Source organism: Gekko japonicus, unplaced genomic scaffold (genome assembly GCF_001447785.1).
Source record: "Gekko japonicus isolate JY-2015 unplaced genomic scaffold, Gekko_japonicus_V1.1 scaffold2045, whole genome shotgun sequence".
Taxonomy (NCBI): domain Eukaryota; kingdom Metazoa; phylum Chordata; class Lepidosauria; order Squamata; family Gekkonidae; genus Gekko; species Gekko japonicus.
In genome coordinates, this window is record NW_015174898.1 from 214,028 (window position 1) to 234,536 (window position 20,509).

The 20,509-nt window shown below is 44.3% G+C and overlaps 1 protein-coding gene across 1 annotated transcript in view; it reads right to left on the reverse strand.

Annotated features, from left to right (window-relative positions):
- The window catches only part of LOC107121957 (zinc finger protein RFP-like), an 18,175-nt gene extending 2,266 nt beyond the window's left edge, over positions 1 to 15,909 (reverse strand). Inside the window, exons 1-6 of the mRNA XM_015424976.1 lie at positions 15,487 to 15,909; positions 14,454 to 14,549; positions 10,870 to 11,100; positions 9,766 to 9,788; positions 8,678 to 8,796; positions 2,984 to 3,013 (exon numbers count right to left, since the gene is read on the reverse strand). Coding sequence (XP_015280462.1) covers positions 2,984 to 3,013; positions 8,678 to 8,796; positions 9,766 to 9,788; positions 10,870 to 11,100; positions 14,454 to 14,549; positions 15,487 to 15,909 — 922 coding nt within the window. The remainder of the gene's footprint in view (positions 1 to 2,983; positions 3,014 to 8,677; positions 8,797 to 9,765; positions 9,789 to 10,869; positions 11,101 to 14,453; positions 14,550 to 15,486) is intronic.
- Positions 15,910 to 20,509: the final 4,600 nt, after the last annotated feature.

A 20,509-nucleotide genomic window follows, 5' to 3' on the forward strand; every position in this document is an offset into this window, starting at 1 on the left:
CCTGATCCAGCATTGGCTTCTCTTATGTTCTTATGTCTGGGGCAAGGAATGCTCTGTATTCTTGGTGCTTGGGGGGGCAGTGGGAGGGCTTCTGGTGTTCTGGCCACACTGCCAGACCTCCTTAGGGCACCTGGTATTTTTGGCTGATGTGTGACACAGAGTGTTGGACTGGATGGGCCACTGGCCTGATCCAATATGGCTTCTCTTATGTTCTTATGTCTGGCACAGTGATGCTCTGCATTCTTGGTGCTTGGGGGGCAAGAGTGGGTGGGTTCCTGGAGTTTTGGCCCTGCTGGTGGACCTCCTGAGGGCACCTGGGTCTTGTCCAGTGTTTCCTCTAAGTACAAGGTCGTTAACAGTTTTTTAGCCTCCGGCTCATACATTTTTGTCTTAATTCAGGAAAGATGCCTCCAGAGCAAACTAATTTATGCAGTAGCCAAATTGCTCACTCATAGCTTTAATGCCAGTCGCTCACAAAGGAGCATCCCGGGATGTGATATCAGAGTCATGTGACAGGAAGAGGGGGAGCTGGACCATAACCAACAGACCAAAAGAGCCAAGGACAAGAAACAAAAAACAGTCATCAAGAGGTTCCGGTGATGGCAGGGGGTGTGGCATATGCTAATGAGTTATGCTAATGAGCTCCAGCAGCTCTTTTTCCACAAAAAGACCCCTGTGAGCCACTATCGCTTGGATAATAGCACAAGCTGTTAATGTGGGTTCAAGTTCCCACTTTGACATAGATGCGCTGGATCAGTAAATCCATAACACTGCTGTGCAGAAATGCAGAGTGCCAGACCTCACGGCTGTGCATCAGTTCTAGTGGCTCCAACCACTTCCCCCCAAGTATAATGGGGGTCATTAAAAAAAAAACCACAACCATAGGAACAGTTAGCATTGATGGGCAAGTGAGTACAGCCATACATCTTGCAGCATCAGGCTCATCATGGGACCTTTCATTATTATTATTTATTCTCCTTTTTCTCCAAGGAGCTTAGAGCAACACACATAGCTGTCCCCTTCTGTTATCTTCAACAACCAATTAGGTGGGTTAGACTAAGAGAGTGTGATTAGCCCAAGGATATCACGTGGCGTTATATCCAGACAGGGCCAGATTCTGACACGGGCTGCTTCCGCACCAAAGATTTCCCATGTTTCAATCAACTGGCTGGTGTTGTTTTACTTCATGTGATCATATAACCTCACCTTCAATTTGTGTACAGACCGTTCTTCCAACAACAAAAAAAATCTGCTTTACTTGAAACCTATAAAAAACTGTTATTTCCTGGACTCATTAAGCTATTGGCAGGAGCAGTTTCTTGTATCTGAAGGGCAAATGCTAGTCAGTTGTCAAGTCGCTTCAGAATTAACGTCCTCCAAAATGCCCTATCCTTAACAGCCAAGCTCAGGTCTTCCAAACTGAGGGCCTCAGCTTCTTTCATTGAGTCAGTCCAATTCAGTCAATTCCTCTTTTCATTTGTTGATGACTGCAAGGGGCCACAATTAGCATAACAGAAGAGAACCACCTGCCTGTTATCTGAAGACCTGAGCAGTGACTCAGGAAAGCTCCTGCCCTGCCACAAATTTTGTTAGTCTTTAAGGTGGTACTGGACTCTTGCTCTTTTCTACTACCTTCCTTTTAGAAAGAGTGGATACTTTGAAGCTCTGCAAATATACCAGGAGCTTTTTAAAAACAAAGTCTGTTCAAAGTACTGCATTATTCCTATCCTTTTTTGAAAAACACCCACAGCTCAGCCTGCCTTTTAGGGAGGGGGGAGGGGATCTTCTTAGGGGTCTGCAAATACATTTTCAAGAAGTTTTTTTTTAAAAGGTATTGCATTATTTCTGTGCAGGCCTGCATTACCAATGGTCCTCCAAAAAACAAAAACCAGGTTGGGTGGGGGATCATCAGAGTCAGGTGAGAACCTAGTGAGAGGGCCTTCAATGAACATTCGGTGTGAAAGTGAAACCACTGGTACAAATGAAGAAGGAAAAAAAGATTCCGTCTGGAATCTGCATTGCAAAAGCGATTTCACACAGAAACACATCAGCACCCAGATTACCATGGTGTGGAAGCAACCATGAAGAGGTCCTTCGCTGTGTCACTTTAAAAGGACCCCACAATCACAATAAGGTGAAGGTTTCCCTTGCTCGAAAGCCAGTCGAATCCGACTCTAGGGTTGCAGTGCTCATCTCCGTTTCCAAGCCAGCACTGTCCGAAGACGTTTCCGTGGTCATGTGGCCGGCATGACTAAACACCAATGCGCATGGAACACTGCTACCTTTCCCAACAAAGTGGTAACTATTTATCTACTTGCAATTCCTTGCTTTTGAACTGTCTGTTCAACTGTGAATCCAACTGTGAAGAGATGGATTTTTACCCTGCCCTTCACTCAAAGTCTCAGAGCAGCTTACAATCTCCTTCCCTTCCTCTCCCCACAACAGATATCCTGTGAGGTAGGTGGGGCTGAGAGAGCTCTGAGAGTACAGCTCTGAGAGAACTGTGACTGACCCAAGGTCACCCAGCTGGCAGCATGTGAAGAAGTGGGAAATTAAACACAGTTCTCCAGATTAGAGTCCGCTGCTCTTAACCACTACACCAAACTGTCTCTCTACCTGCTTATTTATTTAGAAAATCCCTCCTACTTGCTTATTTATATCTGCTCAAAGGGGTTTACAGAGTAAAAACTACACAACAGAATGACAAATCCAGTAACAGTTATCAATAATAAAGTAAGTCATAAAACAAGCCTAGGGCATAACAATGACATAACACCATTTAGCAGCCTCAAATATCCATAAGATAGTCCTCAAGTAGTAGCAGCCCAGCAAAAAGGGGGAGGAGGGGGTGGGGAATCCACTCGAATTAAAAGACTGGGAGATTTTAATTTATTTAAAAAATGCACATTTCCAGCACAACTTTAAAAAGTGGCATACTGTTTTAACTGTGAGATATTAACATTCAAATACAGTAGACACTTACCTTCTACCCATTTTGGTTCAGACAGTAACTCTAATGGAATAAAAGGAGAGAAATGGGTGAAAAATCTATTCATCATTGATACAGTATATGGTGTGTGTGTGTGTATTTGTATTTATTTTTTACAATAGATTTACAGCAATTTTTTTAAAAAAAGAGAGCAAGACAAAACCAAAACTACCATAATACGCATAAAACAGGGTAATTAAATAAAATGAAATAATATAAGGGAAGTTTTGTAAATGAGTTACAATACCCCAGTCCTTCGTAGAGGCCAAATTTGATGCTGGAAGGATTCTTTAGGACAGCGATCACCCATGTGGTGCCCGTGTGCCCCAGAGCACCTGCAGGCACTTCTCCTGGAGCTCATCACTATGCCTTCCAAGAAATTAGGCAGGGCCATTGTAAAGGGCAGGACTAGTGGCTGGACGCCTCCTTACAAATAAAGGAGCTTTTCACTTGGACCTTCCCTACCATTCACTGCAGTACAGGAGGATCTTGTAAACAAGGCAGGGGGTGGGAGGACACATCCCAGTGGGAGGGAGCATGTGGCAATGGCACAATCAGCCACCTGAGCACAGCATGAGAAAGCCAAATGCTTCTCCTCAAAGCTGGGGCAGATAGCGAAGCTTTAACTACCTTTGGTAAATAACCAAAGCTTCATTCATTTCTGAAGGTGGTGTAAAACTAACCTGAAAGCTTTAAAATAAAAACACCATATAGAAGTTTACAGTATATATTTGTAAAAACGAAAACCTGCATCTATCTCTCAGTTGTATGCATTCAGGTTATAGTCACCAGCAAGACTGAACTATTAGGCAGAAAACCATGATTTATATTGAGCCTTCCTGACTACTGATCACCCTGCTTGGAAATGAGCAACTTCTCACCAAAACCAAACGATTATAAGGAGCAGCATTAAGAAAAAGAAGGGAACAACAAAAAAAAGGAGGAACAAGAGATCCGTTCCACAGGATCCAAGAAAGTAAAGGAAAATTTAAATCACGGTTAGGCATGCTGAAAGATCAACATGGAAATACATTAACTGAACAGGACAAAATAAAGAAAAGATGGGAACAATAAACTGAAGAATTGTACAAAAGTGATGAGAGGATGACAGATTCCTTCCAAGAAGCATCTTTTGATGAAGAACCTACCCTTCCGGAGAGGAATCTCTATCAGAGAAAGGGGCAGCCACCCCTAAAAGTCCTTATAAACTGTGGAAGAGACTGGGCAAGGGGAAATGAAGGCTGAAGGACTCTGAATTGTGCCTTTGAAAAACGTTTTTTTAATACTAGATGCTTAGGGGTCTTTCGGGTTAACAGCAATAGTTAAGATATGAAAAAGATAATACTATAGTTGAATCAGTTCACAATGGGATTAGCGTGATTGAGAGATACACGTCGCCAGGAGTAGATGGGATATCAATAAAGCTATTCCAAGCCACAGAAACATCACAATCGTAATAAAACTGTGCCAACAAATATGGAAAACAAAACAATGGCCCACAGACTGGAAATGCTCAGTTTTCATCCGAATTCCAAAACAAAACTGCAGCAACTATCGGACCATCCCATCAACTCCTCATACAAGTAAAGTGATGCTCAAAATCTTACAACAGAGGCTGTTATCATACATGGAACAAAAAATGCCAGATGTTCAAGCTAGATTCAGAAAAGGAAGAGGCACTAGAGACAATATTGTAAATTTATGTTGGTTACTGGAGCATACAAGAGAATTCCAGAAGAAAATCAGCTTGTATTTCATAGATTACAGAAAAGCTTTTGATTGTGTGGATCAGGAAAAGCTTTAAACAAAATTGGGTTTGAACGAAATTGGGTTTAAACGAAATTGGGGTGCCACAGCATCTACTTGTTTTGATGTGCAATCTATACTCCATACCAAGAGGCCACTGTTGGGACAGAATATGGAGAAACAGAATGGTTTCCAACTGACAAAAGTGTCAGACAAGGATGCATTTTATCTCACTCTTTCTTTAATCTGTATGCAGATTATATACGATAAGGAAAAATGGATAAGATGTAGATGAAGGTGGAGAGAAAACTGGAGAAAAGATCATTAACGACCTGAGAAATGCAGCTGATACATTACTGGGAGAAAACAGTGAAGACTTGAAGCGACTACTGCTGAAGGTTAAAGCAAGAAGTGCCAAACCAGGATTACAGTTGACCAACAAGATGACAGAAGAAATGACTACGGGGGAATTACACAACTTTAAGGTTGACAATGAGCAAATTGAAATTGTTTATGGCAGGGGTGTCAAACATATGGCCCTCGGGCCAGAACTGGCCTGCCGAGGTCTTTAATCTAGCCCATTGGTAGAGCACCGCTCATGCCCCACCCCATCCCTCCCTGCCCTTAAAGAATTACTGCCGATTAAATCATGCTGCCTGTTGAGGTCAACAGTGTGATCAGGAGCTCCATGTCACTGACTTTTTCCGGTGGCTGTGATCAGCTGTTTCCTCTCCCCTCTGTTGTTGCTGGATGCAAACTACCTCGTGTGTTTTGTTTACAAAGGCTCCAAGAGCCTCAGTGTGATCTGCAGCTCCCCCCTGACCCTTTCCGGTGGCTCTGCTTCATTTCTGGGCTACCCTTTGAAACTGGAAGCTTCCTGCTGTGCTTTGTTTACAAAAGCTGGAAGAGGCACAATTGCTGCTGCTGCAGCCTCCCACATGGGGTGAGTATAGGTTTTTTGCCATTATATTGTAGTAAAGCTGGAGTGTTATGGATGCTTTGCCTGGTAGCATTTTAGGAATTTAGAGTCAATATGAACTGCTAGCAACCCCACCCCCCCTTTGAACACTGTAATGCTGTTGTTATATTGTGGTAAAGTAGGGTTGTCAGCTCTAGACTGGGAAATTCCTGGAGATTTGGGGGTGGAGCCTGGGGGCAGGCAGGGTTTGGGGAAGAGAGGGACCCCAGCAGGGTACAATGCCACTGAGTCCACCTTCCAACATAGACATTTTCTCCAGGGGAATTGATCTTTATAGCCTGGAGATCAATTGGAATTCCAGGAGCTCTCCAGCCAGCACCTGCGGTTTGGCAACTCTATAGTAAAGTTGCAGTAAATAATTGATCTGCAGCGTGATGCTCTGCTGAAAGATAAGTTTTCTGAAGTTGGCCTTAGCAAATTTTACCGGTTTCTAGGTCCTAATTACCCCCAAGTTAAGTCTTTTGCATCTCAAATTCTGTATATATTTGGGACATCATATGTCTGTGGGAGACTTTTTTCTGTAATGAACATCAATAAATCAAAAGTACGTTCACAGCTTACAGAAACACACCTGAACAGAAGACTGCTACAGCACAGACACTGTCTCCAGATTTTGATGCAATAATTCAGAGCAAGGGGTATCAGTCATCAAAGACTGTTAAACAAACAAAAGATTGCAGGATGTTTACTAAGTATTGTTAATGTTTTAATTATTGTTCACTGTTAACTACTGTTAATGTTTCAAGCGTGTTTGTGTTTTAAGTTAAAAAAATAATGTCTTTGTGTTTGTCTGTCTCCTTTATAAAGTGTATATTCCCGGTACATTACATTTTATGACACACATGACCTGGCCCCCACGAAGTCCCATTTATGTCAGATCCGGCCCTCGTAACAATTAAGTTTGACACCCCTGGTTTAAGATTTTCTATTCCTTGGATCCATCAGCAACCAAAAGTCAGACTGCACCCAACAAATCAGAGGGAGACTGAAACTGGGAAGGGCAGCCATGAAGGATCCTTAAGTGTAAGGATGTGTTGCTGGTGACCAAGATGAAATTAATTCATGCCACAGTATTCCCCATCACTACGCAGGAGTGTGCAAGTTAGACAATGAAGAAAGCTGACAGGGATTCCTTTGAAATGTGGTTTTGGAGAACAGTTTTACGGATACCACCAAAAAAAAAAAAGTGGGTTCTAGACCAAATTAATCCTGAACTCTCCCTATAAGCTAAAATGGCCAAACTGTGGCTATCGTACTTTGGTCACATGATGAGAAGACAGGAGTCACTGGAAAAGACAATAATGCTAGGCAAAGTTGAAGGCGGCAGGAAAAGAGGAAGACCCAACATGAGCTGGATTGACTTGATCAAGGAAGCCACAGCCCTGAGTTTGTAAGACCTGAAGATGGCTGCTAACGATAGGACATTTTGGAGAATGCTAATTCATAGGGTTGCCATAAGTCGTAAGCAACTTGAGGGGCACAGAACACATACACCAAACACATTTTGGACTTTGATTACATTTTATCCTAATTTTCCTCTGAGGTGTGTATGCGATCCTCCCCTCCGCCATCTGATCCCATGTTCAGGCTACAGAGGCTGTGCCAAGATGGCCCCATTCGGCAGTAGGGGCCTTTGGCGTGACAGCTCAACAGGCAGCATCACAAGCATGCTCATTTGTGAGGGTTGTCACATATGCTTATAAGGCTCCCCTTTCACACACACAAACAGACCCTAGCAAACCCATACATTTTGGATATCACGGGAGAAGAGGCATTCACCACCAGGCTGCAGGCAGAGGCAGAGGATGCCTCCATCCAGTGCAACAGGTCAGCTCCCACGGCCACACAGACAGCCTCAATGGAGGATGTCGTAGCATTGGTGCCAGTCCTGGAAAAATCTGAAAGGTCTGTGAAATTAAAACCCACTCTGTTCCTCACGCTCTTCTGCTTCCTTGGTGGCACATTCTGCCCATGTCCTCTTAAAATCCCTTAGAAACCCGGCCTTTCCCATTTTATAAACTGCCACTTGTTACCACTTAGAAAAACCGACACCTCTCCAAGGTTCAGGAGAATCAACAGGGATGCACTCTTGTCACTCTCCCACTGAAGATAATCAGTTACGACAACTAAGGACACTTCTGTCTCAAACCCAAACCTTTATTTAGATTGAAATCGGTCTCCATAATCTGCCTCCTCCAAGACTGCCTGAAGCTGTGTAGTCAACCGCTCACTCACTCGAGCACCTTGCCCAAGAATTAAAGGTTGACCCCTGGGCAGCAGTTACGTAGCTCATTCAGATCCAGAGGAATCTCATGACAATCTCTTTCAAATGGGTCAGAACTACACTCTCCTGAGCCCTGACCCAGACAGCCCTGGTGGCTAGCTTGAAGCAGGGCTGGCCCTGGTAACCAACTCTGCTATAGCAATGACTGATTTTTACAGAAGCCCTCTAGTGGCATGGCAGGAAAAAAAATATGGGGAAAATGGGTCCAGTGTGGGTTGGGGCATTTGCACACCATTCCTTCAAGGTAGAGTACTAATCCACATGGACGACATCCTTTCCAAAAGGATCACAATTAACTCAGGTTTGGGGGAAAGCACATTGAAGACAGGGAAAACTTGGAAACAGGACAATTATGGCATAATGTTGTATGGAAACCAAGGCAGAGAAAAAAACCAAGTCCTAGTCCAATACTCTAACCACTGGTTGCCTGCATAATTATCTGTTTAAAAAAGATGCAGCACAAATCTACCCAAATACATTTTTAAGGGACAAACAGATCTCCTCTACACTATCTTAACTCTTTCATACTAGATGTTATGCCACCATCTTCTAATGGGAGAGAAAGGTTAAATGTGACTGGGCATGCATTCCCAGATTATTTTGGTACAGCCTTTAAAAAAAAAAGAACCAGATGCAACCTTTGCATCTCAGCAGCTGAGTTCAGAAATTTATTTGTTACCTCTGAATTTCTTCACTTCCTCCTGCAGTGATGCACTTTCCTTGGAGAATATGCAGACTTTTTTCTTCAGGCTGGAACAATCAAGTGCAACAGGAGGCCGGAATTCATTCACCGTACATCTAGAGTTTTAAAAACAACAGAAAACATTTGGTTCACACAACATCTGAGTCCTTTAAAAAAAATTCAGCACCTCAAAGACCAACTGGGTCCCCCCCCCCATGACTAAAAGCTTATATCCTGGGGGGGAAACTGCTAGTCTGTGCTACTGGACATTTTTTCCCCTACTAGTACAGGCTAGCGCCTGAAGTTACTTTCACTCACACAATGCAACTCAGAATGAACTACACTACTCAGAGGAGGAAAATAATGCATTTGCACACTGTGGGAGTAGAACTGGGACTTTCAGCAATGGAACATTGTGCGGGGGGAGTGGACACATGGTATGGGAAAGCCCAGAGTCCTCTAGTTGGAAGGGGGGGGATCCTGGCTCCAGGGACCAATCATAAGTACTCCCTGAGTGATGAACGGAAACAGATGGCACCCACTGCCAATCGATTGTGTAGGAAATATCTGCAGACTACAACCCAAACACTCAAATATGGGGGGGGGGACTTGATTTGCATATGATGCTAATGTTGCATGAATATCAGCAGTGAGGACTTGGGTTCTTTGCTCCAAGTAGTTCTCCTTTTTGGTAAGAATAAATGCAGAGTACAAGTCTGAATATTAAAAAGTACACCAATAATGATGGAATCTTGATTACAAGATTGTCCCTGGAAATTTATGGGGCTAACCCATTACAATTAAACTTCTGCAACAGGTCACAAGCTCATTTGATACTGATAACTTAGTAACTGGTTGAATACATAAAAGCTTCTAGGGTCCTATGCTTGATATAATAAAACATTGCATTCTAACAGTCGTATAGCTCTTATCCTTTGGAAACAATATGGCAACTGGCGGCAACTCAAAAAAGTCATGGCCTGAATGCAAATGCATTACTTAAGAATTGCCCTCTCCAGCTCCAGTCCTTACACCTTCCAAGTCCCAAAATGGCAAAATGGTGTCAGGAAGAATGAGCATCATACCTGTTCATGGTACTTCCAATATCCTGGCAAGGAAGAGAAGAAAGACAGAATAAGCTTAGGTGCTTCACTTTAACACATGAAGCTGTCTTATCAGACCCTTAATCCATCAAAGTCACTATCGTCTACTAAGACTAGCATCAACTCTTCAGGATCTCAGGTAAGGTCATTACATCACTTACTGTCTGGTCCTTTTAACTAGAGATGCCAGGGATTGAATTTGGGACAAAAAGAACATAGGAAGAGCTCCGCTGGATCAGACCAGTGGTCCATCTAGCTCAGTATTCTGTCTCACACAGTGGCCAACCAGTTACTCTGGAGGGCCAACAACAGGGAATAGAGACAGAGACCCTCCCCTTACATTGCCTCCTGGCTCTGAGATTCTGAGGTTTAATGCCTCTGAATGTGGAGGTTCCCCTCAGTCACCCTGGCTAGTAGCCACTGATAAACTTATTTAATCCCCCTTTAAAGCTGTTTATTCTTGTGGCCATCATTACATTCTCTGGCAGCAAAGTCCACATTTTAATTACTCTCTGTGTAAGGAAGTATTTTCGTGTGTCTGTTCTGAATCTACTGCTCATCAGCTTAATTGGATGCCCTCAAGTTCTAGTACTTTGGGTGAAGGAGAAACATTTCTCTTTGTCAACTCTCTCTCTACCCCATTCATAATTTTATAAACCTCTATCACCACCACCCCTGTCATCTCTTTTCTCAACTGAAAAGTCCCAGAGTGACTCTTCAGTCTTTATGAGGAAAGTGCTTCAACCCCCAAAGCATCTTGGTTGTCCTGCTCTGTACTTCTTTGGGACCTCCTGCATGTAAAGCGGATGTTCTACCACTGAGTCACAGCCCCTCATGTTTAGACTATGGCACCCCTCAAACTCACTTCCCCATTCTGAAAAAGCTCATCTTCCCATATTTTTGTTTGTTGCTATACCACACTTTTTCTCCCCAACAGGACCCCTAAGCATCCTACAACACTGTTCTCCCCTTCTCCATGTTATTTCCCACAATAATGCACTACTTGAGAGAAGTGGTACAGAGTGTATATAACAAAGTGGGAAATGAGTACACGTTTATTACACAAAAACTACATCATACTCTTACCTGGAGGAGCCCACTTGGGTGCTCCTGGCCCTTTTGCTCAAGCTCCTGGATTAGGGCCCCAAGATGGGAAATCGCCTCAGAAAATTTTGCTGTATCTTCAGCCTTTTTCCCCTCCACTTCTTTCTCCACTTCGTCCAGTTGGGACAACATATGCTGCTTGTGTTTCTCAAGAAACTGGTAAAGCTGCTGGAATTCTGATAAGAGTTTCTGTCTCTCGGCAGCTGTGTCTTTCTGTTATGGACAGAGGAGAGCAGTGTAAACAATCATTGGAAACAAGGGGACTCAGGTGTTCCTAGAGGAACTGCTGAGCTTCTGCTCATGTTTCACTCAACCTATTGTCAGGAACTCACTGTTTCCTCTGAACTGAAACTGTGCAGACAGCCTTTGCTCTAGCATTACAGGCACCTACTGGACAGTGCCTACGATACTGGTGCCAGGTGTTATCATTATCCCCTGGTGCCATTCCAAAAGCCACCGAGGAAGAAGAAGTGATTGGATTTATACCCCGCCCTTCACTACCTGAAGGAGTCTCAGAGCATCTTACAATCCCTTTCCCTTCCCCACAACAGACACCCTTTGAGGTAGGTGGGGCTGAGATAGCTCTCTCCAGCACTGCCCTTGTGAGAACAACTCTGAAAGAACTTATGACTGACCCAAGGTCACTGACCAGCAGCTACATGTGGAGGACTAGGGAATCAAACCCAGTTCTCCCAGATTGGAGTCCGTGCTCTTAACCACTACACCAAACTGGCTCTTTGGAATGGAGGTGGGGGAGGGAGAAGAAAGCTAAGTTTTCTTTATTCTAATTTTTCTAATTATTTATCACAGTCTCCTTTGCATCCATCGGCTCCAGCATTTGTTCAAAAATCTGTGATACTGGGGGGTGGGGGGGTGGACTCAGCTACTCCCCAGCACTAGGCCAGTTCTGTCTCCTTCCATGCCATGGGTAGGAGCATCTAGCAGTCAGTTATCAGCAATAAACAGCCTAGTGCTGCCGTGTTACTACCATGGGAAGCCTCTATTCAGAACCTAAATTCATGGGACTCAATGTTGTCATGTCTATTTATCTAGACAGGGTGCTGACCTTGCAAGAGGTTGTGACATCTGGATTCAAATCCCAACCAAAAGGTAGTCTCTCGGACATACCACTACCTTAAGGGCGTGGGTAATAAAGGCTGATAGGAGACAGCCAGTTTACAGCGAGCAGTATCATCTATATACTAACAGTGAAGTCAGACAAATCTGGGTATAACTGAAATCTGGTGACTAGACCTATGAATGGGGAAGGCAGATCTTTCTACAAACCTGAAAAGGGTTCCAGGTTTGCAGGAAAATCAGAGATTTTTTAAAAAAACAAAACAAAAGACTGGGAGGTTTTTTAAAAAACAACCCATATGATAAAAGGAGCACCTGTAGCTTTAAGAAACAGAAGCCCTTAGTGACTGTTGCTTGGCAACCATAACTTTCCAGGCTGGGTTTCTGTGAATGAAAAGGCAGGGGGAGGGCAGGGTCCTTTCCAGGGCTGTGTTGGCCTTTGAGGGAGGACTCATGGGAGCCAGGCCTAACCAGGTTTGCCAGCTCCAGGTTGAGAAATTCCTGGAGATTTGGGGGTGGAGTCCAGGGAGGAGAGCTGGAGAGGGAGCTCAGCAAGACACATCTCCAAGATACCACCCTCCAAAGCAGTCATTTTCTCCAGGGGGACAGATTTCTGTTGTCTGGAGATCAGCTGTAATTCCAGGAGAGCTCCAAGCTTCACCTGGAGGTTGCTACCCTAGGCCTGGTAGCAATCACTGAGTAACTTGATACTACCTGATTTGCATAACTAGGCCTAGCTGCTTGCTACTGTCCAACAGCAGCCACCCTATGAAAGTCAATGCGGTATAGCAATTAGAGCTTCAGAATACAGTCTCGGAGACCCAGGTTCGAATTCCCATTTACTGTGGAAACTCACTGGGTGATTTTGGTTTCAGAATACAGTCTCAGAGACCCAGGTTCGAACTCCCGTTTATTGTGGAAACTCACTGGGTGATTTTGGGCCACTCACATACTGTCAGCCTAACCTACCCCACAGGGTTGTTGTGAGGATAAAGAGGAGGAGAGGAGAATAATGTAAAATGCTTTGGTCCCCAAAGTGGAGAAGGATGGAGTATAAATAGAGTAAATAAATAATAAATATAGCTGAAAATGGGAAGCAGATAAAAGGTAGGTTGGTGAACTGTTGAGAAGGAGACAATGAGGCAGAGAAAGGAGAGGATATGATGGTTGCCAGGAGAAGGAAAGGGGGGGGAAATGTGGGAAGGGGAATAAGGGGAAAGTGAGATGTCCCCCCACAAGTCCTTGAAGATTCCCTACCATGCAAGTGGGCCTGGCCCAGTAGCTCACACCACGCAACTAGGCCACAGTTTCCCTAGGTAAAGGCTGCTGGGAGTGAGAGGGAAAGCTGAAGATGGGGGCAGATAAAGATAGGTTGTTGCTGGGCAGGAAAAACAGAAAGAAGCATGAAAAGGGGCTTTCAGAGAAGGAAAAGTGGAAATAGTGGGGGAGAGGGAAATTATATTCCTCCTGCAAGTCCTTGTAAGTTCTCACTTGTCAATAGATACAATTCTCAACATGGCTCCATCTGTGGATACTTAAATCTGAAGAGTGGAGCAAGGGACAGACAAGACAGGTCTTTTTACATACCTGAGGAATGCCCCAAGTTTGCAGAAAAATCTAAAATTAAAAAAAACAAAACAAAACATGGGGAGAGTAAAACTTTCCAAAATGACAGAAACAGCTTTACCAAATAAATGCACTCAGTGGCCACTGCTAGGCAACACAAGTATTGCCAGCCTTCAAGCCTTGGTTTCTGCCAGTAAAACGCAGGAGGAGGGGCAGGGCACTTTCCTGGACTGTTTTGGCCTTTCACAAAGAACTCATTGGAGCCAGGCCTGGCAGCAACCATCTGGCAACTTGGTAGAACATGAGTTGCATGACTTACCCAAGACTGGCTGCTTGCTATTGTTCAACAGCAGCCACTTCATGAAAGCCAGCTAGTGCAGTGGTTAGAGTTTCAGACTAGGATCTGGGAGACCCAGGTTCAAATCCCCACTCCATCACTCCATCACTGAAGCTTCCTGAGTGACCCTGAGCCAGTCATACACTCTCATCCTAACCTACTTCACAGGGCAGCTGAAGATGGGGGGCACAGATCAGTTAGGAAGAAGGGAAAACTGATGATATGGGGCTGCCAGGAGGGAAGGAGGAAATAGTATGGAGAGAGGGTACAAGGGGAAGAGAGGTGTTGTCCACAAATCTTTTCAGGTGCCACACCATACTAAAAGGCCCAGCTTGGCTGGCACCATGCAACTTGAACAGAGCTGTGCTGGACAGAGGCTGCCTGAGGGATGGAAGAAAGGAGAGATGAAGATGGGAGGACAGATCAAGGCGGGTTAGCTTGTGGGTGAGAAAGAAACAAGGGAACAGGATAAGGGAAGGGAGAAATAGTGGGTTAGAGGAAAATGAGATGCCCCCCACAAGTATTTACGTGTCCTCCACTTGTTAACTCCCAGGCTACACTCCTTACAAATTATTGTGGCACCTACCAGCAAATCCTGGATTGGCTTCTCTACATCTAATTTAAGTAACAAAACTTTTTGTTTTTCTTCTTTCAGCTTTTGCAAACAGTGATGCAGTTTATCCTAAAAAGATAAAAATGCACTTAAAAATTAAGACCAACAATTTTGTTTTCTGACATATTTGGTCAGCTACTGTAAACAAAGAATTCATATTTACAGCCCCATTTACCACAGTATACAGTGGAGAAGAAGCACCTGTGCAACTGATCCCTTAGCATAAGAGGTTAGGGAATGTGTATGAATTGGGGCCGGGGTGAAGAGTTACTCCATGTTATCTCCTTTAAAAAGTGGAGGGTTTGGGGCAATGGCATAGCAAAGGAGGAACGTTCTCCCTGAGAGGCAGGCAGAGTACCCAATATAGATCAAGCTGAGGGTAAACACCCCCTCTCCACAACACTGTTTCCCCAATCAAAAATGCCCTGTATCCTAGCTGCTCTAAGAAACTGGTTGGGGCAAAAAAGAGACAGAAATATATATTTTTTTACTTGACAGAAACCAAAGTTTGAAGGATGACAGTACTGCTGTAGTTGCCTAGCAACATTTGTTTCTTAAAGCTAAAGGCACTTTTCCGGTCATTTGGGAAGGTTTTAATCCCCTCCCCCACACTGTGCATGTGACAAGGGGCTGCTTATTCCTTAGGAATTACAGGAACAAAACTGCAGTATCATGTATCATCTAAACCTACCTAAAAGTGGGCAAAATTGAGACACTTTATATATGACAAATATAACACAGGACAAAAGCATGGGAAGGGCCAGTACAGGTCTAGTCACACTCCACCCCCTTTCACTTAGCATTAGCAGGAACCAGTGAATTCAGACTTCCAGTTGTTCCAAGATATCCTTCTCACAAGAGAATTTCCACAGAATAGGACCACATTTATATAAAGCTGGTTTCCCTCTCACTGACCCCTGTCCCAAGTTCATTATTTTTCCTTTTTGACTGGTCTTTCTTCTGGAATCCAAAAATTGAGGCATTTTCCCATAAACCATTTCATTACCTTGTAAACCTGAGCAGCCTCCTCTATGGGAACCACATTGTGTTTCTTATGTGCCATGGATCTGTCACACACCACACAAATGGGAATCTGGTCATATTCACAGAAGAGTTTTAGGGGCTCCAGATGTTTCTCACACAACTTCTGGTCCCCAGTTTCATTTGCCCGTCTTTTGCTGAACTGTTTGGCAAGTTCCACAATGTTCCACAGATGCCTGTTGGAATGAAGGTTTTTCATGGGAAAGGGCTTTCTGCACTGTGGGCAGGGAAGGACTTTGAAAGTAGACCCTTCGCAACACTGTGCAATGCAGTTTCGACAGAAATTATGCCCACAATCTATGACCATCACTGGATCCTGAAAATAATCCAGGCAGATGGAACAAGTGGCTTCATCCTGGAGAGTTTTTTCTGGATTTGGAGCAGCCATTCAGTGTCTTTTTTCTGATAAAGCAAAAGAACAATGTTTCAGTTTTTCATACTCACAGCAGTAGACATTTCCCTTCCATAAACATAAAAAGTGGCTACCTGAGCAAAGTCCAGATTAAAGGACTTTAAGGGGGGGGAAGCAGGAAGCACATATTCATTGTTGGAGATGCAGGAAGTGCAACTGGTTTTCCTTGAACTTTTGTGGACCTCACTGTGTTCAACAAAAGGTCAGCCATATTACTGAAAGATGTCATGCCTAACCCTGAAAAGAGTATATATTCATGTGAACTTTGAAAATCATTCCGTCATCCTTATTATTTTAGGGAGGGGCTGTGGCTCAGTGGCAGAGCATCTGCTTGGCATGCAGAAGGCTCAATCTCCAGCTGAAAAATCAAGCAGGAGGTGATGCGAAAGACCTCTGACTGAGGCCTTGGAGAGCCACTGCCAGTGTAGACAGTACTGACTTTGATGGACCAAGAGTCTAATTCAGTATAAGTCAGCTTCATGTGTGATGGACCAACTCTAGGCACCAGCAGTAAATCCCACTGAGTTTTCATGCCTTGTTCCTAATCCATAGGGTTCGGACGGGCCATAACAAGTGGTTTCATTCAGCTGGGTAGTCCTAAACTGTACCCTACTAGTAGTGAGAGCACACACGTCCTCACCACCTTATTTAAAAAACAAAAAAACGCTTTATTCCTTACAAAACTTCACAGAATGCGATGTGAGGGTAGTTTTGTCTGCCATACAGTGAGGGGGAAAAACCCAATATTTAAAAAGCCAAAACGTCTACCTCGGCCCGTACCAACCAACTAGTACAGAATAACTTTCTTTGCATCTTTCACCAAATTTGAGGGGGAGGGGAAAGGGAGGAAACCACTCGCTTCCTAAGGTCCCCCCATCCTCCCACGCACCGTCATCCATCCCATGCTTCCCCCCCCCCCTTAACCGCTTCTTGCTGCCCTGTCTCCATCCCTTCGCAACCAACTCCCAATCTCCACCACACCGCAAATGCTTCCCACTTCTTACATGACGTTCCTCAGCCCGCGGACGGATCTGTTTCTTTTCTGCTGTCGACGCAGCGCAACACAGAGAGACTCCCAAACGCGTAACGTGAGCTACTGTGGCGATCCGAGGACAGAGTTGGCTCCTCCCTCTCCGGCCGCCCAACCACCTCACTGGCTGCTTTCCTGAACGGAAACTCCTCTCTAATTGGGTCCTCAGGTACAAACCTGATAGCGATAGTTGCGGGCGGAGGGGTACAAATTGCCTTGGAAGGATAATTTCAGATGAATAGCTGTTTCAGTTTGTCCTATGGTATTTCCTAAATTCATACATTGACTGCCAGTTATTTTTCTGCGTGCTCTTTGAGGCTGGCTGGTTTACAGAGACCGTTTGCTGGGTTCTCTTTGTGTCTAAGGGAGGGGCTGTGTGGCTGACTGGTAGAGCCTCTGCTTGGCATGGAGAAAGTCCCCAGTTCAATCGCTGGCACCTCCAGTTAAAAGATCTGGCAGCAGGTCACTGCCTCAGATTCTAGAGAGTCACCGCCAGTCTGAGTAGACAATACTAACTTTGATGGACCAGGGGCCTGAGTCAGTTTAAGGCAGTTTCATGTATTCATGTCAAAGGTGGGGATGGGGCAGATGTTCCAAAGGTAAGTTTAAAACATGGTCTAACTAAAAAGTAATAACTAACCAGAAGTTAAAGAAGCAGGTCTTTTTGGCTTCTGCCTCCCCTTGTATTTGTATCCTGTCCTTTCTAAAGATGGAATTGCTCCAGAGGCACCTATTGTTTCAGAGCCTGATGAAGATCTTTTAGTTCATTCCTACAGGGTTTTTTTAATCTCCCCTTCCTCCTCTGCCAGGCAGCACAGCTCCTTCATGTGTCTCCTTTTGTTGTTGTTTCCCTTTCCCCCTCTCTTCTTCCAAAACCCATTTTCACACCCTGCTCACCCTCCCTTGCCATTCGCCTGCTGCCCCTGGAGGAGATGGATCATAAAGCCTTATAAAAAGCAATACATCTGTATTGTAAGTCTAGGGTTCAAAGTCTTTGGGAACGATCATCTCAATAATGAAGTAATAATTAAATGTGTTGAGAGTCAGGGGGGAAAACAACCCTTTCTTACAATTCAAAATTCTTTCCTGGAGCATTAGTCAAACTGCAGTGATCTTCTCCCCCCTTCTGATTATAACACTCTCATGGTGCAAGCTAGATGCACTCCAAATGACCAGCCTCCACATCAAAGCAATCAGTGGCCCACCATGCCTTTGCCTGAGCATCCCCCCCAAACCCAAGCCTTTACAAAGCAGTTCTGGATGGCCTCAGAAACATCATCAGTGAAGCCTTTCCTACCAAAGTTATTGTAAACAGAGGCAAACAGAGATTCTGTTACAATATTTTGACCACCTTCTCTAATGTTTTTGCCAATATTCTTCCCTTGATCCAGATCAGTATGCCTCAATTTTAGTGGATCACCTTTTAAATGGACCAAAATATCCTATCAGTAACCAGATTAAAAATACTGTGGTTGGGTGGGCAAAATCTACTCCTCGAGAAATTCTTACAGCTGCTCATCAGTTTTGGCAAAGTTCCCAAACTACAAAGAAGAAAAAACATGTGTTACAAACTAAACTTGTAGCCTTACAGATTGATGAGCTCAAGAACAAGGCTCGACCCCAACGCAGACCAGCAAGAATGCCACACTCAACACAGACTTCAGTAAGTGCACCACCAGGGCCCCAACAAGTGCGGGAGGGATTGCGTCATTATTGTAACAAACCAGGGCATTGGAAGAATGAAAGTCACACTCGTCAGAAGGCAGCCACCCAACAAGCTGCTTGTTCTGGGAATCCTTGAGCTCTTCTCCCAATATTTTTCAGTGTTTTCAGGGAACCCCATTGGGCCCATAGGCCATTTCCCTCTCAGCCAACTGCTTCAATATAGGGCAATTCTGTATTGACTTTTCCCTCCGTTGTTTTACAAAACCTATGCTGGAACAGAAATTCCCCTCTGCATTGCATGCTGCTTTCACTTTCTTTGATCATCCGGTTTTACGGTACCTTCTGCATAGATTTATGGCCAGTCAGGGGTGACTTTGCAGTCAGTAAGCATTGCCCCGAGGTATTTGAATGTGGTTTTGAGCTGCACTTTTCCCTCCCAGTTGAGAAAATGTAGAGCAAATGGTAGATGCAGAATCACCCATAGACAAGAGTGAGGTTTTGTTGGTCAATGGAGAAGCTGCCCAGGGACTGTGGAGTCAGCCTGTCCTGGAGGCAGTTGCACTGCCACTGAAGGAGCAGGTTGCTAGTTTGCAGGTGTTACTGGATCCTGGCCTATGGTTTGCAGCTCTGGTGTCCTCTGTAGCACATGGGATCTTTTATCAGCTCCAGCTGGTTCACCAGCCACAACTAGTCCTCAAAAATTGTCATCTGGCCACAATGATCTCTGATCACATCCAAGTTAGATTATTGTAATGCATGCTATGTAGGGCTGCCTTTGGAAATATTCTGGAAACTCTAGTTAGTCTAAAATGCAGCAAGTCAGATTATTATCAGGGGTTGGTTACCATGATTGTGCCACCCTGTGCTGAAAGATCTGCACAGGTTATCCATTAGTTTCTGGACACAATTCAAACTGCTGCCTCTTACATTTAAGACCTCCCTCATCTACAGCTCTCTGGGATTTTCCACCTCCTGAGAGCATTCTCTGCTGCAGATTCCTATATTTTCAGCTTGTTTTAAAAAATTCTTTAGAGCTCTTCCTTTGCTTCCTCTGACTGACTGAGCTAGTTTTACTTATACATTAAAGGGGAATTGAAAAATCTAACTTTTGATTGGCTCCTATGAAAGTTTGCTAAAGGGGCCAATAGGACTGCTACGCTCTCTCTGCTGTCTGATTGGTTCCTCTCTACCCAGGTTAAGGGACCAGTATACTAGCTCTATTTTCCCTCTTTTTTCTCTAATTGGATAGCTCTACAAACCCTAAATTTGCATGATTGTTCAACTTTCTATACATAGACAGACCTTAAATTCATTCTAATGCATATACTTTTCTATTTACAGTTATATATATTTACAATTTTACAATTACTATTTACAATTATACACATGCACACAAATATAATGTGCGTTTTTTAAAATTTCCTCACAAACATATGTAGGTGATTGCAGCCACAAAAGAACCATTGAACCCCCACCACACACACACACACACACACACACACACACACACACGCATCTGAACCACATCTACATAACAGAGGAAATCATCTATAATAATAAAAAGGATACATCAATCTGTGGAAAGCATAACTCAACCGAAAATGAAACTAGGATACTCAAAATGGACCACCGGCTTCTGGACGATCATAGGAGTTGCAGTGCCAAACATTAAACAAATAGGAACATCCTGGCCCACATAATTTCCAGAGATGATTCTACGCCCCTGCATGCTTTAGAACAGGGGGTCCTCAAACTATGGCCCGCGGGCCACATGCGGCCCGCCGAAAACATTTATCTGGCCCGCCGGCAGGGCCGGCTCGCCTAGGGCGCGCTGGCCCTCATGGGCGCCAAACTGCGCCCCCCACCACCCTAACCGGGTGG